Source organism: Bison bison, unplaced genomic scaffold, assembly GCF_000754665.1.
Source record: "Bison bison bison isolate TAMUID 2011002044 unplaced genomic scaffold, Bison_UMD1.0 scf7180017864035, whole genome shotgun sequence".
Lineage (NCBI taxonomy): Eukaryota > Metazoa > Chordata > Mammalia > Artiodactyla > Bovidae > Bison > Bison bison.
In genome coordinates this window covers 4,063,889-4,078,317 of record NW_011494607.1, presented here as the reverse complement: position 1 = coordinate 4,078,317, position 14,429 = coordinate 4,063,889, and the positions used below count along the sequence as shown (strand labels likewise).

The 14,429-nt window shown below is 38.2% G+C and overlaps 1 protein-coding gene across 1 annotated transcript in view; it reads left to right on the top strand.

Annotated features, from left to right (window-relative positions):
• The window catches only part of CEP162 (centrosomal protein 162kDa), a 92,870-nt gene that overhangs the window by 75,790 nt on the left and 2,651 nt on the right, over positions 1-14,429 (top strand). The window contains exons 24-26 of the mRNA XM_010834664.1: positions 3,711-3,852; positions 4,947-5,045; positions 9,958-10,092. Coding sequence (XP_010832966.1) covers positions 3,711-3,852; positions 4,947-5,045; positions 9,958-10,092 — 376 coding nt within the window. The remainder of the gene's footprint in view (positions 1-3,710; positions 3,853-4,946; positions 5,046-9,957; positions 10,093-14,429) is intronic.

The window sequence follows — 14,429 nt, the reverse complement described above, 5'->3', positions numbered from 1 at the left end:
CTCTCCTTGTATTTCCCCCTGACTTGCTCTAAGCGTGGTCTCGTCCTCACACTGTTGACGCTGGTCTCTGGAGAACGTTTCTCAGGCAATGGAGTTTTCTCCATTGACACTGTGGAGACAGTGTCGATTACACTGCCTTTCCTAAAAGGATGGCCAACCTAGATAGCATAATGAAAAGCAGAGACATTACTTTGCCAACAAAGGTCCGTCTGGTCACGGCTATGGTTTTTCCAGTGGTCATGTATGGATGTGAGAGTTGGACTGTGAAGAAAGCTGAGTGCCGAAGAATTGATGCTTTTGAACTATGGTGTTGGAGAAGACTCTTGAGAGTCCCTTGGACTGCAAGGAGGTCCAACCAGTCCATTCTAAAGAAGATCAGCCCTGGGATTTCTTTGGAAGGAATGATGCTAAAGCTGAAACTCCAGTACTTTGGCCACCTCATGCGAAGAGTTGACTCATTGGAAAAGACTCTGATGCTGGGAGGGATTGGGGGCAGGAGGAGAAGGGGACGACAGAGGATGAGATGGCTGGATGGCATCACTGACTTGATGGACGTGAGTTTGAGTGCACTCCGGGAGTTGGTGATGGACAGGGAGGCCTGGCGTGCTGTGATTCATGGGGTCACAAAGAGTCAGACATGACTGAGCGACTGAACTGAACTGAACTTCCTCCCTTTATCTCCATGACATACCAGCTCTCACTAAAGCTCCTTTTCTGCTGCTTTTAAGTGACTCTTGAATCCTTTTCATTCTCCTGCCTCAAAAATCTGACTTTGTTACAAAGTTTTTGGCTTTTAACTGTCTATTCTCTGCTCCTCCTCCTTTGCTAAACTCATCCATTCTTTATGGCTTCTATGAACCTGACTCCTAGATTTTACTTTTCAAGTCTTATTTTCTTCCCTGAGTTCAGATGTTAAATCTGAAAATTTGTTGGATTATTCCTCTTGAAATTAGTAGTATTTCAATTTTTTTTTCTCTTTTTTACATGTAAAGTAATCCCTCCCTTCCAGCATCCCTGTCTCTGTCTGTGACCATACTTTTTCAATTTCCAGGCCCAGCTTTAGCACCTTTTTCCCTTGGGTTGACAGTCTGTTGGGTGCTTCCTTATAAGTGCTTATTTTGCTTTCCTACTCCTTTTATTAGTGTGGCCCGCTTGGTTTACTAGGCAGTTGGCCCACCCCGATCTCCCCAATTTCAGTTTCTGTCTCCCCTGATCATCTTGCTTAAAAATCATTAATATTCTTTAGTACTCCTGTGTCTGAACCACTGTCCTCCAGTGACTCCCAGCTTTCCTCAAACGTCAGGACTAAATTTCTGTCCCTGGCATCTCAAGTCCCATCACCATTCTAATCCTGCTCTATCAGAGTTGTGTTACTTGCCAAGTTTCTTCCCTGCCTTTTGCTCATTCATGTTTCATTTTCTAGGAAAAATATTACCCAGAGCTTCTTAGAAATTTCCTGCTCCCACCTCCAACTCCTGTATAACTTATATACCGAGAAAGCACTGTCATACATCACCTTACAGCTTCTTGAGAACTGATGTAAGATTATACTTCTTTTGCAACTTGTAGGCAATAATAGGTCTGAATATGAACTTCAATGTAAGGTTTAGAGTGTATAAAACATGTAGTTTAATGTTTGTGAAGCAACATATTAATTATGAAATTATATAACATATTGAGAATATATAACATTATGCCCTTCAGAGATTAGAATTTCAATACACTTGACTAGGGCTTCCCAGATGTCTCAATAGTAAAGAATTCACCTGCCACTCCAGGAGACACAGGTTCGATCCCTGGGTTGGGATATCCCCTGGAGAAGGAAATGGCAACCCACTCCAGTATTCTTGCCTGGAGAATCCCATGGACAGAGGAGCCTGGCGGGCTATAATCCATGGGGTTGCAAAGAGTTGGACACAACTGAACACACACACATACTTGACTAAATTAAGGAACCCAGAGTTGGAAGCATGAGTAGTGAGTGCCTGAATGAAGGAAGAGAGAGGACCTGGCAGAGTGCAGGGAGAATAAGCAGAAGAAGCACCTAACAAATGCTTATTGATTGATAGGCAGCCACATCTGATTGAGCCATCATGGCAGTTGTATCACTTCCAAATTGAAACCTTGATTCTTTGTCCTGAATATGATAGTAGTAATGAAGCCAGTTGAAAAGAATCGTGTTGTTTAGTCATTCTGATGATGATGTTTAGTCACATCTGACTCTTTGCGACCCCATGAACTGCAGCACACCAGGCTTCCCTGTCCTTCACTGTCTCCTGGAGTTTGCTCAGATTCATGTCCATTGAGTCGGTGATGCCATCCAACCATCTCATCCTCTGTCATCCCCTTCTCCTCCTGCCCTCCATCTTTCCCAGTATCAGGGTCTTTTCTGCTGAGTCAGTTCTTCGCATCAGGTGGCCAACAAAGTATTGGAGCTTCAGCATAGGTCCTTCCAATGAATATTCAGGGTTGATTTCTTTTAAGATTGACTGGCTTGATTTCCTTGTTGTCCAAGAGACTCTGAAGTGTCTTCTCCAGCACCATAGTTTGAAAGCATCAGTTCTTCTGTGCTCAGCCTTCTTTATGGTCCAACTCTCACATCTATACAATACTACTGGAAAAACCATAGCTTTGACTATCTGGACCTTTGTCAGCAAAGTGACATCTCCAAAGATAATTTAAAATTCAGATTTTCCTGTAAATTTTCCTAGACATAATTTATAATTTTTTAGTGTCGTTAGTCTGTTTCTCAGACAGCTCTGAACTGGAGACGTGAAAAGTAACCTTTCTTCTTTTGGCTGTTTTTTTACTATAGTTCAGTTATATCATGGGTACTTTAGACTTTTATGCTTGTCTTAGGACCCTAATAACAGTGTTTCAGTGAAGAAGTATTCATATAGTCAAATAAGCAACTGATATGTTTGTTTATAGTTTGGGAATTGCCGTATTAATAAGTATCAACAGTGATTGCTAAATATCTACTTTCAATAAAATTGTGTCATTTTTTAATAATCTTTTGAATAATAGAGGAAATGTTTATCTGTAAGAAATGTCCCGCTTTTTAGTCATAGCTTTGCCATTTACTGAACTGCCACTGAATGCATAAATTTTGTCACAGAGACAAATGAGCAGTCTCTCACATTTAATGGTCCAATTAGGTTCAGACTACCTTATGTCCTAAGAATTACCATAAAGATCATTTTATTCGCACAACCTGGAGCTAGCCCTGAAGTTATGCGCGGGCCAAAAACTGGTGAGTGTTGCCTAGAGACAAAACATTTGAGAATCTAAAGAATTGGGACCATAAATCTGAATTTATCTTAAAAGGTAAAATAACGAGCTCTTTGCCATAAATCCAGACATTTAGAGCCTTTGTTTCTCTCAAAGTGCCCCAGGCTGGTGGTGGTGTCCAGCTCTGCTGGACTCAAACCCCAGCTCTACAATTTACTGACCTAGGACCCCAGACATATCACTCTTTCCTGCACTCAAGTTTGCCTTTATAAAATTGAGTAAATAAGAGCAAGCTCATGGAGTGACTGTAAGAATTCCTAGGCAGTAATGGCTAAAGCACCGAGCACAGTGCAGTAGATATGGTGCCTTCTCTCTGTTTGCTTCTTTACTCTCTAGGCTTCTTATACTGTTTATAGGCTAACTGAATTAGAGGTTGAAGAACCACTTTTATGTGTGGTTTTCTTTAATTTGCTGTAAAGGTTCAAGGAAGAAACTGCAGCACACATCACATCTCTCAAAGCATCTCATCAGAGGGAAGTAGAGAAACTCCTTTGCCAAAATGCAGTTGAGAATTCTTCTTCCAAAGTAGCTGAACTAAATCGTAAAATAGCAACTCAGGAGGTAGGTGACTTTAATAAACTTTGACTGTAATGTGATTTTTTTTTTTTTTTAAGATCATTGCCAAAGTATCTGGAAGTACTTAACTTCACTGCTTGAGGTTGGTGATAGAAATGAGAAATTATCATTGCTTTTTTTTTTTTAATAGAAGTTGACACCCTTACCATACATGTGTTTAACTATTCAACTTTACTGTTATACTTCTAAATAAGTGTTTTTGCAATTTTGTCCCTTTATTTCTCAAATAGTCTTTCTCCTAATAGTGTAATAGTGGTTCAGGGATAAATTGAATGTGATTAGGACCTTAGTGCTTGAACCTGTGTTGAACCATCTCCCTTCACCCAAAGTCCAAACTGACAAGTCACTCTTCTTTCCTGTTTTTCATTAAATAATGTTTCCTAGCCGTTCAGGCGCGGGGGATAAAGTAATGAACAGAGACATGTACATAATTCTAGTCAATACGAAGCATAGTCATCTGAGAATTATGACAGGGCGTGTTGACAGTTCATCTGCATTTCCTCAAGGGTGTTGTCCTTGGATAGTATATATGTCAGCTTGTAATATTTACCAATGTCAACTATGTGGCCTGTCTTCTGTGGCTTTTGCAAGTTGAAGAAAAAACCATTAAAAGAGAACTTTCAACTTACTTTCAAATGAGGTATCTAAGAAAAAAGAAAAGAAAGCAAATATGGCAAAACACTAGCAGTGAATAATTCAAGTTGAAGAATATACGAATGTTCCATGTGCTCTTCATCTTTTTTGTAGGTTTTAATTCTAAAAACCAAGCTGGGTGGAGGGGGTGACTTCAAGAAATAATTCTCTCATGACCACCTCTCCCACCCATAATAATTTAACAGCATCTTAATTAAAAAGATACCCATCAGTTGTGGAAGTTTGAGCATGGACAAGATATGAGATATGAAATTATTGTAAATTTTCTTTTATGTAAAAACACTATTGTTAGATTCAGGCAATTTAAAAATAGGATCCTTTTAATTTTTTTAATACATACAAAGGTCATTAGTTCACTTTCCTATATTTTTCAAATGTTCATGGAAAAACTTGACTAACACAGTACTGCTAATATAATTTCCTAGGTACTTATAAAACATTTTCAAAATCAAGTCAATGAGCTGCAGAGTAAGCAAGAGTCTCTTGTAGTTTCTCAAGTTCGAGAAGAAATCCTACAGAAAGAGGTAAGAAATAGCCAAAGTATTGGGCTAACATAAGCTTCTCAGCCATTTCAATCATAGAGTCCTGCATAATTTTTTAATTTAAATGTACAAATGGAGATAACTCAGAAATGTCTTATCATGTCAAGAAAATATTAATATTTCCCCAGATGAAGCTCAAATATCAATTAAATTATTTATGTTTGTATTTTCTAAGATTTTCTGGGGACTGGGGAAATGGGGCAGGTTTGGTTTGGTTGTTTTGATTTTTTAGGAGGTAAAATGGTATAGTTAAGGCCATTTCTGCAATAAGTAGTAAGATTATTTAATTTAGTTAAGAAAAAGGTAAGTAAATTATTATGAAAGTACTGCTGGATCATCAAGAACAATACCTTTACAGGAAATAGATCTTTCTGGAAACTCACCATTTTGATTAAGATCCTTTTGATTCTAGAAAGTATGAAAAATCAAACTGCATTCTATTCTTTGAAGCTTATACATCATTTTTTTAAAATTATTTGAGGGCTTATTAAATCACATGATAAAAGTGAAACTTACAACTAAATAGCATCATGGAAAGATTAACGTAAACTGGTCCACAGTCACACAACTCTCCACTTAAACACCGTGTTCTAGGAGTTGAAGGACTGTAGTTGAACACTGTATACTTTTCAGTGTTGAAAATATACATAAACTTTGTTGTATAAGTAATAAACTTACAGAACCTCACAGACCTGAAATAAAATTTTTAGGAAAACAGTAAAAGGAAATACGTGTTCATGTTTGCCAGATGAAGAGGAAGATCAATTTTGGTCAAGTTATCGTGTTCTTAGTTTGGAAATAGCTAAATATTTTGAAAATAGAAAAGCTGTAACACATGATTTCCAAGGCTATTTAACTAGAAGACTAAGGAAATCACTTCATTTCTTGAATAAAGCTAATGACAATCCGCCTTTTGATATGGACTGTACTTACAATAGCTGTTTTAACAGAGCTTATTTATTCCCACCTCTGATAACCCTCTAAAGGTCCTCTCTGATGGCCTGTATGTTATGAACCATTTCATCTCAGGCCAGTGGGAATATGAACCGTTCCTAGCCCGTATAAGCTCCAGGAGTTACTCCAAAACTGCCTCCAGCCAACACACTAGGTCGCCATAGAGCTCGTTCCGTTTGTTTCCCTTCTCTGATGAATTGTAGTCCTGCAGTGCTATTAGCCAGTGCTTGAAAATAGTTGTCTCGTATATTGACTGGATTCTCTGGTTGTTTAAGAAATGTGTTGCTGTTGCGTACTGCACCATGGCCTCGAGTGAAAGCATGCTGTGTATGTATCAAAAGTGGTGAATTCTGTTTTTTGACTGCTTGTTTTTAAAGCAGTTTCATAGAGCTATAAGAAAAAACTGAGTAATTTCAATTTTTTCAACATTGTTCAAGTCAGTTATTGGACCTTTTTAGGTTCCTTTGATAGTGTCATATTTACCCTGATTTTTTTGTAATCCTTGATTCCCACATTGATTATCTGTGCATTTGAGTCAGGTTTGCTTTGGCAGAGATGGTTCTTCACCCGTCAGCTCAGCTTGGGTTTCTGGGTGTGTCTGCTGGTCGTCTTGGCTGCGTAGGGCTTGCTCTCAGGGTCTATTTTTGGGCAGGGCCACTGCCTGAGCTCTGAAGTTGGGGCAAGAGGGATGCCACTGACTGAGTACAGTTGGGCGGGATTTCTGGTTTGATTTCCATACCTAAGTGAAGCTATTTCCTAGCCTGTATCCACAGTGCCAGGGGTGGCTTATGATCACTGTATGGCTAAATATTTACTTGAACCTACATTTTATAATAGGAGTCAAAACTGTAATAATGATAGTTACTGTTTATTAAGGGTTTCCTATATATACTAGGCACTGTGTTAAGTGTTCTGTGTGGTTCTCACAATAACCCAAAAGAGTCGGTACTATTATTCCCATTTTATATACGAAGAAACTGATGGTAAGAAAAGTGAAATAACTTACCTGAGGTGGTGGTTGTTGTTCAGTCCCTAAGTCACGTCCAACTCTGTGTGACCCCATGAACTGCAGTACGCCAGGCTTCCCTGCCCTTCACTATCTCCCTGAGTTTGCTCAAGCTCACATCCATTGAGTCAGTGATGCTGTCCAACCATCTTATCCTCTGTTGCCCCCTTCTCCTCTTGCCCTCAATCTTTCCCAGCTAATGAGTTGTTTCTCTCATCAGGTGGCTAAAGTAACCTGAGGTTACCAGGCCATAACTAAAATACCAGCATAGGACTCAGGGCCTCTGGCTCCAGGTTCAAGGCTCTCAGTTACTTTACTTTTTCACCAGTCCCCTATCAGTGGACATTCAGGTTGTTGCCAAGTTTTTCTATAGTATTCAAGTAGCAAGAAGCATTTTTTTTAACCTCACACCTTGTTTTTTTTTTTTTTGAGGTGTTTGGATTATTTAGCAAATGGATATGATAAGAACTTTAGACAGTATACATTTTGGATGTTGTTTGGTCCCAGGGATATTGAGATTTGTGTGTGGGGGGGTGTGTGTGTGTGTTTTAAAGCAGGAAACACTTTTGATCATGCATCTTTCCTTATGTATCCAGTTGCCTCCAATGAACATATTCACTAAATTCACTAAAATATAAGAATTTTTTTAAAGACTCAACTTTAATTATACTCTTAAAGGTATTTTGTAAGAGGTACAAATGAAGGAAAGTTGTCTCTACTCTTTGTCTGGAACCAAATCTCTGAATTTATGTAATTTACAAATGTTGAATCTTTGAGAGGTGACTCCATTGATTTATTCATGGATAATTGTTAAGCACCCTCTGCTGTGCACAGCTGTAGGAGCTAGGAAAACTGAAGAGAACAAAGACAAAATCCCAGTTCTCATGGAGCTTATCTGGAGAACGCAATGGCACCCCACTCCAGTACTCTTGCCTGGAAAATCACATGGACGGAAGAGGAGCCTGGTAGGCTGCAGTCCATAGGGTCGCAAAGAGTCGGACACAACTGAGTGACTTCACTTTCACTTTTCACTTTCATGCATTGGATAAGGAAATGGCAACCCACTCCAGTGTTCTTGCCTGGAGAATCCCAGGGACGGCAGAGCCTGGTGGGCTGCCATCTGTGGCGTCGCACAGAGTTGGACACAACTGAAGCAACTTAGCAGCAGCAGCAGCAGCAGCATGGAGCTTATGTTTTTTTTGGGTAATGAGACCATAAACAAATATAAGTTCTGATGAAAAAGGTCAACTGAGTCAACATTTATAAAGTACTTAGCATAGCACCTAGCCCACGATACTGCCATAACTCATTACTGCTTATCCTTTAAGACTCAGTTCAGACACAGCTGCCTCCGATTGAGAATCCTGCAGCCACCTCTCCTTCAGATTACGTGTCCCTCACTCAGCACCTTACTGTGCACTTATCTTTCCACCGCAGCATGTCATGTTAGAACTGTCATTTCACTCACCTGCTCCTTGCTCTAGACTAGAACTTTCCTGGTGTACCCAGAATGGGTTACCTGTGGTCACAAGATGATGGTGACTGGAAAGGTGGTCTAAAAATAAACTCAGTCATTTTTCAATCATTAAGATGTTTGTAGAGGATGAAATGATACTTGACTAATACATATATGACAGTGCCTCTGACAGCTTTCTTAGTTCAATAATCATTGCTTGTTTTGTCTTGGGGGTAGTTTTTGTTGCAGGGGTTTGTTTTTTACAATTTTGTTTTCAGACAAGATTTTTTTGCCCAGCACTCAACACCATGGCATGGTATGTACAACATCTCCCCAACCTTTCTGTAAGTCATCCCCATTAAGGTCTGTTTGTTTATTTGGTCACTGGTGATATCCAGGATGGCCTACATTTAAACTATTTAGATTTGCCACTGATTTAATTTGCTTATATTTTCACATTTTTTAAACTAACGTCAGAAGAGTATATTGGTTCTTTTTTTTTTTAAGTATTATTGGTGTTTTTAGGTACTAGGTGGTTCCTTGTAAAACATGATTGATTGTTAACTTTATCCATTTTCATTTGCTTGTTAATTATTTTTCATTTTGATAACGGCAGGTTATCGTAATTATATGGTATAAAGAGTGCTATTGCTTTATGAAGTCCAATATAGAGATCCCTCATATCACCTCCATTTCACTCCCTGGTGCCATAAAAATTTCACCTTTTTTTTTTTCTGGGCCATGACATGAAAAAGGAGGTACTATGCTAGACTGTCATCTCTCTGAGGACAGGGACTGGGCACTCTAGAGCCTAAGACACAGCCAGCACAGGAAGAGTTCACCACTTACTTATCTCTGTTTATATGTGCATGTTCACATGTGGAATGAATTATTATAAGTTATAAGATGATAAGAACTAGAAGAGAATTACAAATAGAACTATAGGAGGTTGACAAAAAAGGATTCATATTTATTCAACTCTCTGTGTGCTTTAAATGTATTATTTAATCCAAAAAGTAGTCACACTATTAACATATACTTTGTAGCAAGGCTGAATACATCAGAAAAAGTGCCCAACTTAATTTTGAACACTACAGCCAGCCTGCATAACTGGGAGGGAGAAAATGGTCTGATCATCTGGAACCTTTTCAAATGTGAGGTCAGTTCAGGGCTAGAATGAGCCTTTACTTTCTGGACCAAAGAAATGAAAGCTATTACTCTAACAACTCCAGATACCTTTGATGTTAACAAGAAGGCTCTGGTCTAAAGAAATTTTATACAAAGAATATGCAGTGAATGTTCTTACTTCTAATGATTGCCAGTGGAAAATGAATTATTTCCTTGTTATAATTTCCCATTTATTTTATATCTCTTTTTTTAAATATAAACGTATTTATTTTAATTGGAGGCTAATTACTTTACAGTATTGTAGTGGTTCTGCCATACACTGACATGAATGCCCCATATCTCAACTTTAGATTACAAAACTTTTGGAAGAATTGAGAGAAGCCAAAGAAAATCATACACCGGAGATGAAACATTTTATGGTCTTAGAAAAGAAAATCAAACAGATGGAAATGAGACATGAGCAAAGAGAACAGGAGCTTCAGCAGGTAAATTAGTAAATAACATTTACATATTTGTACAGTTCTTCACATTTAAGTACTTCCAGTTTACTATGTTTTTGTCATCCCTAACAGATTACTTCTTTCAGAATGTTTTCATTATATATTGGTTTTATTATAGATAAGTATATAGCTTTTAAGAGAAAATAAGACTAATTCTCAAATACCTGAAGATTGGTTTACCTTATATCTAGAAAAATAGAGAAACAACTTTTGTATTATGTTCTTAATTATTGATGAATGACTAAAAGAGAAGCATTTTACCCTGGGAATAGGACTCTTGGGAACCATGTAACACATTTAAGTCATTTCAATAAACAGCTCATACAGCTCTATATCAAAAAAGCAAAACAATCAAACATTGGCAGAAGATCTAAATAGATACTTCTTCAAAGAACATATTCAGATGGCCAAAAAGGAAAGAAAAGATGCTCAGCATCACTAATTACCAAAGAAATGCAAATCAAATCTACAATGAGATAGCACCTCTTACCAGAATGGCCATGATGAAAAAGTGTACCAACAGTAAGTGCTGGAAAGGGTGTGGAGAAAAGGGGACTCTCATATACTGTTAGTGGAAATGTAAATTGGTACAACCACTCTGGAGAACAGTATGGAGGTTCCTTAAAAAACTAAACATTGAAATACCACATGACCCAGCAATCCCACTCCTGGGCATTTATCTGAAGAAAACCATAATTCGAAAAGCTACATGCACCCCTGTGTTCATTGCAGCACTATTTACAATAGCCAAGATAGGGAAGCAACCTAAATGTCCATCAACAGAGGAATGGATAAAGAAGATACGGTAAATACATACAATGGAATATTACTCAGCCATAAAAAAGAACAAAGTAGTACCATTTGCAACAACATTGGTGAACCTAGAGATTATCATACCAAGTGAAGCAAGTCAGAGAAAGACAGATATCTTACTATATTGCTTGTATGTGGAATCTAAAAAAATGATACAAATGAACGTATTTATAAAACAGACTTTCAAAAACAAACGTATGGTTATCAAAGGGGAAATGTGATATAAGGGAGGGATAAATTAGGAGTTTGGGATTACCGTATGCACACCACTACATATATAACCAATAGGGACTACTGTATAGCACAGAGAATTCTACTCAGTATTCTATAGTAACCTATATAGGAAAAAAAAATATGAAAAAGAATATTTGTATATGTATAAGTGAATCACTTTCAGTACGCCTGAAACTTAACACAGCATTATAAATCAACTACTCCAATAAAATTGCAAACTCAGAACTGAGAGCAGCTTCCAAATAGCAAGGAAAACCACAGGTTTAAAGGGTCCCTTTCCACACATGACTGAAAATACTAAATTTCTTCCATAATTTCAATTCTGAAAAAAAAAAAAAAAAAACAAGACCAAAAAAATATACTACCATGTAGCTTCTTACAAACATCTCTACTAATCTAGGAAGCAAGTCTCCACTAGAAAACGCAAAGGTTTCACTATATGTGGTGCTAGAGCAAACTTTTGACTTTGTTGTTCTGTTTTGTTTTCTGTTGGAGTAGTTGCTTTACAATGTTGTGTTAGTTTCTGGTATACAGCAAAGTGATTCATTTATACATATACACATACTCTTTTTCAGATGCTAACTGAAGATAAAAATCATATCATCATCTTAAGCAGGGCTTCCAAGGTGGCACTAGTGGTGAAGAATCTTCCTGCCAGTGCAGGAGACACAAGAGACACAGGGTCAGTCCCTGGGTGAGAAGATGTCCTGGAGTAGAAACTAGCACCCCACTCCAGTATTCTTGCCTGGAAGATTTCATGGGCAGATGAGCCTGGCAGGCCACAGTCCATGGGACTGCAAAGAGTTGGACATGACTAAGCACGTGCATGCACACACGCACACATACACACACACACACCTCAATCAATATAGAAAAAACATTTAACACAAACACCCATTCTTGATAAAAAACTCTCCAAAAATTAGGTATAAAAATAATATACCTCAACATGATAAAGGCCATATATAACAGGACCGCATGTGTGTGTGTTAGTCTCTCAGTCATGTCCGACTCTTTGTGACCTCATGGACTGTACCGCCAGACTCCTCTGTCCATGGAATTTTCCAGCCAAGAATACTGGAGTGGGTTGCCTTTCAGTTATCATCAAAATCAGTAGTGACAGGTTGGAAGCTTTTCTGCTAAGATCAGAAACAAGAGAAGAATGCTCATTCTCACACTCTTATTCACCATAGTATTAGAAGCCTTAGCCAGAGCAGTCAGGCAAAGGATGAAATTGTCTCTATTTGTGAATGACATTATTTTATATAAAGAAAATCCTAAAGACTCTACGTAAAAACTGCTGGTTAGCGAATTCAGTAAAGTTCTCTGATACCAAAATCAGTATACATAAGTCAGTAATGTTTCTATAAACTAACAACAAATTATCTGAAGAATAAAATAATTCCACTTTTAATAATATCAAGAAGAATAAAATACTTGGAAATAAATCTATCCAAGGATGTAAAAGATCTGTATGTTGGTAACTATAAGGCATTGATGAAAGAAATTAAACACAAAGGTATTCAGTGTTCATGATTCATAAGAATTGATACTGTAAAATGTCCAAAGCCATCTATAGATTCACTGTGATCTCTGTCAAGATTCCAATGGCATTTTTTATACTAACAGAAAAAGCATTATGAAATTTGTGTGGAACCATACAGACCAGGCAGAGTCAAAGCAATCCTAAGGTAGAACAACAAAACAGGAGGTATCTTCATTTCCTAATTTCAAACTATATTACAAAGCTGAAGTAATCAAAACAGTATGGTCCTGGCATTAAAAACAAACACATAGCCCAAAGGAATAGAATCTAGAACCAAGACATAAATCCACGTATACATATTTGTTAAGGGAGCCAAGAATACTCAGTGGAGAAAAGACACTTTTCATTATACATGGTTCTGGGGAAATGTAATATTTACATGCAAAAGACAAACTAGATCCCTGTCTTATACCATTCACAAAAATTACTCTAAATGGATTAAAGACCAGAAACCATAAAATTCTTAGAATAAAACACAGGGTAAAAGCTTGCTGATATGTGTCTTGTCATAGATCTCTTTTGGATGTGATACCTAAAGCACAAGCAACAAAAAAAAACAATAAACGGGACCACATCAAACTAAAAAAGCATCTGCACAAGGAAGGAGATAATCAACATGATGTAAAGGCAAGCTGTGACTCATACAACTCAATAGCAAAAAAAAAAAAAAACTAATTTAAAAAATGGGCAAAGGATCTGAACAGACATTGTTCCAAAGAAAATATTTAAATGCCCCACAGCTATATGAAAAGATGCTCAGTTCAGTTCAGTTCAGTCACTCAGTCATGTCCGACTCTTTGCGACCCCATGAATTGCAGCACACCAGGCCTCCCTGTCCATCACCAACTCCCGGAGTTCACTCAGACTCACGTCCATCGAATCAGTGATGCCATCCAGCCATTTCATCCTCTGTTGTCCCCTTCTCCTCCTTCCCCCAATCCCTCCCAGCATCAGAGTCTTTTCCGATGAGTCAACTCTTCGCATGAGGTGGCCAGATTACTGGAGTTTCAGCTTTAGCATCATTCCCTCCAAAGAAATCCCAGGGCTGATCTCCTTCAGAATGGACTGGTTGGATCTCCTTGCAGTCCAAGGGACTCTCAAGAGTCTTCTCCAGCACCACAAATCAAAAGCCTCAATTCTTCAGCACTCAGCCTTCTTCACAGTCCAACTCTCACACCCATACATGACCACTGGAAAAACCATAGCCTTGACTAGACGGACCTTTGTTGGCAAAGTAATGTCTCTGCTTTTCAATATGCTATCTAGTTGGTCATAACTTTCCTTCCAAGGAGTAAGTGTCTTTTAATTTGATGGCTGCAGTCACCATCTGCAGTGATGTTGGAGCCCAAAAAAATAAAGTCTGACACTGTTTCCACTGTTTTCCCATCTATTTCCCATGACGTGATGGGATCGGATGCCATGATCTTCGTTTTCTGAATGTTGAGCTTTAAGCCAACTTTTTTACTCTCTACTTTCACTTTCATCAAGAGGCTTTTGAGTTCCTCTTCACTTTCTGCCATAAGGGTGCTATCATCTGCATATCTGAGGTTATTGATATTTCTCCCACCAATCTTGATTCCAGCTTGTGTTTCTTCCAGCCCAGCATTTCTCATGATGTACTCTGCATAGAAGTTAAATAAGCAGGGTGATAATATACAGCCTTGACGTACTCCTTTTCCTATGTGGAACCAGTCTGTTGTTCCATGTCCAGTTCTAACTGTTGCTTCCT